This window comes from Taurulus bubalis, assembly GCF_910589615.1.
Source record: "Taurulus bubalis genome assembly, chromosome: 12".
Lineage (NCBI taxonomy): Eukaryota > Metazoa > Chordata > Actinopteri > Perciformes > Cottidae > Taurulus > Taurulus bubalis.
Genome location: NC_136600.1, coordinates 20,500,940 through 20,503,989, shown reverse-complemented (window position 1 = coordinate 20,503,989; position 3,050 = coordinate 20,500,940). Strand labels below are relative to the sequence as shown.

Here is a 3,050-nt window from a genome sequence, read left to right as displayed (position 1 = left end):
ACACTCGCGGTTGTGTCTGTGAGGAACACGCTGCTCCTCCGACCTCTCTCTCTGCAGAGTAATGCGCTGCACGGCGAGTCTCTGCACAGTCTGAACATCTGCTCGTTTCACGTGACTTTTTTTAAAAATACTAACATCTGTTCTAAATAGGTTTCATTCTGTGCCTCTGCATCGTGTCAATTGCCAACTCCTCTCTGATGGAAAAAAAGGGAGAGGAAACTTATTTAACCTATCGCATTGCATAAGGGCTGGACATTTCTTAAAAGATTAAACGTTAGTTTTTTTGTGTGATACATATCATGTATTATAAGCTGTGTCCATGTATCTGGTATTGAGTGGAAGCTGAGCTGTATTAAGATGCAGGACCCGCTGGTTATGAATCTGTGTCTGTGAAGCATTTCAGTGACAATAGCCTCTACAGACCTACAGCCTCTATACCTCGACGGCCTCCTTAAATTTCATAGACATCTGGGAATTCCATACATGCCTCGCAAGCCAATTACACACCTTCAAACGGGCACACGCTTTGATTTGGACAGTGAGAAACACTTCCCCAGATCTCTGAGATCAATCACGATAACAGTAGCATATGAAAGATTTATTTAGTGACAATAATCGGCAATATGTTGGTTGTTATGTTGCACATTTTAAAAAGCGCATGAGGCTATTGCTATATTCCATTTAGGATTAAAGTGTTCATATGTTTTTGCATTAAAACAGAAACACGAGTTATTTTGACACCATGTCTGAAAGCCCGAGCACGTAACTGTCTCTCTGTTTAAGAAGAGACTGTAGCAGGTTGACATGACCCCAGTGTAATTTATTTACTTATAATGGTGAGTCCCAGGTCCTTAATCCAACTGTAAACAAATCCAGGAAAAGGAAGAGTGTGAGAGAAACTGGAGACTGCACGAGGCTTTAACATTTTTAATTAAAATGGAATTGTAACTTCGTTTACACAGACTTACTCTGATTGTTGTTTTTTTGACAACAGATTTTTTTTTTCGATAATATTTTTCTTTATGTTTAAATTGTGTCTTAAACAGTTTTAGTCATAAATGACACGAACGATGTATTTTTATTTCTTCCTTTTGGATGTGTAACAATATATTTTTTTAAATCGCTGCATGTTTCTGCAACGCTCTCACTCAAGCCAATAATAACTCCATCTGTTTTCCCAAGTGACTGCATGCGATGCAGTGGAAGCTTTTGTCGTTAAATCTGATGTGAAGTGCAGGCCACGTGATGCATGCATGCACGTTATTTCATTTAATGCATAATTTACGTTGCCCACACATTTGTGTCCTCATGAACAAATTAAATTAGCTTTGCAAAAAAAAAAGAAAAGAAAAAAGTAAAAGGGAAACACTTTCATCGTCATTTTTCTTTAATGCAAAACATATACAAACATTTACAAAAAAAACGAGAGTAAAAAATAGGAATGGATTTTGTATTTCAGACACAGGATCTATTCCTCAATGTAACACGTTTCACCAATAAATAAATAAATGTATTTTTTTGTTGCACAGGTTAGATCCACACAGTCAGTCTATAATGTGAGCTACACCCCCAGTTGACAGTCTCACAACTGCTTTGATAATGCACGTTGGCCTCCACAGAAATAACTCCTATAAGACATGCATTTAAAAAATATCTTTTCCTTCAGAAATTTTCCGCATTCGTCTTCAACAACACGAAAACGCTTCAGAATGGGAGTGTATGGAGCGGACGGTCCCATACTGGGCCTCTGCAAAAAAAAAAAAAAAGATCCCATAACTTCTGCCGTCTTTGGTTTAAATAGAGTGATCCCATGTATCCAGCATTGGACTCCAGATTTGTCCCGTCAGAATGTGATAAGTAGATTCAGCAGTCACCTGTAGGTTAGACAAGGCATATGTTATAATTAAAATGTGCAGAGAAGTCCACAACATATGTCTGCATAAGGTACCGCCATTAGAAAACATTTTCGAGCGGGTTATTTATTCCCCCCACACACACAGTTTAAGGCTCGGATCATGCGTTTTAACTTTAAAAAAAGCGTACCATTTAGGGCATAGTTTCTCCAGATGTTAGTGAGATGTTGACATGGACCAAGCGCCCTCCATCCTCCACACAGAGAAGGCGTAGCTCAGCCTCTCGTGAGCCACATAACTGCAACTTGACATTTTGGCATCCAGCTCGTCGCTCTGCAGAACCTGGTAGAGGAAGTCGATGTATCTGGATGCAAGTTTTAGGGTCTGTATTTTGCTGAGTTTGTCCGAGGGCAAAGTGGGGATAATTTTCCTCAAAGATGTGAACGCCTCGTTGAGAGACTGGGTCCTCTGGCGCTCCCGGACGTTGGCCATGACCCGCTGCGACTGGAGATCCTCGAACGACTGGGGGCTGCTGCTGCTGGACTTCTTCCCTCTTTTCCCAGGGGTCGGGCTATCTGAGTCCTCCCCGTTTTTCCTGCTCGGTCTCCTCTTCCTCCCACACCTCTTCGGCTGACTGTCCAACTCCCCCTCGCTGTTGCTCAGGCTGTCCACAGGAGAGACCGGGGAGCTGCTCGACTCTTCCCCCAGATTTTCCTCAGACATCTCCACTTGGGTAGATGGCGGCGAGAAAGTGTCCACAAACTAAGTTGCCTCTCATGAAGTCACGGAACTGGTCCCACCTGTACGTCTGTCTGGCTTTGGCGACACCAAAGTATCCATAGATGGGTTCCTGGGAGGACAAGTCTTCTCTGATACTTGAGAAACTTAGGCACTTCTTATAGGCTGCATGGCGTAAACTTTTTGGGGAGGGACTCGATTGGTCAAGAAGATGAATTACGTGAAGAGGGGTGGGAGCATCGGAGGGACTATCAGAAACAATCCTAGAACCAAGTCAGAGTTAGAAAAGACAGCAGAGTAACGCCTTTTTGTCCACATTGTTATAAAAAAAAAGGTCTAAATATATCATTATAATATGAATCATCATGACTCCAACATGATTTTTAGCAGATCTTTTCATACCATGTTCACATACACGAGGGGAAATCAAACTGCACATTGTCTCATTATGCATGAATG

The 3,050-nt window shown here is 41.8% G+C and overlaps 1 protein-coding gene across 1 annotated transcript; it reads right to left on the bottom strand.

The window, feature by feature from the left end:
* Positions 1–1,382: 1,382 nt before the first annotated feature.
* Positions 1,383–2,690, bottom strand: twist1b (twist family bHLH transcription factor 1b). Its single transcript, XM_079226993.1, has 2 exons — positions 2,044–2,690; positions 1,383–1,874 (listed from the first exon to the last, which is right to left on the bottom strand). The coding sequence occupies exon 1, from the start codon at positions 2,574–2,576 to the stop codon at positions 2,070–2,072; it is 507 nt and encodes a 168-aa protein (XP_079083119.1). The 5' UTR covers positions 2,577–2,690; the 3' UTR covers positions 1,383–1,874; positions 2,044–2,069.
* Positions 2,691–3,050: the final 360 nt, after the last annotated feature.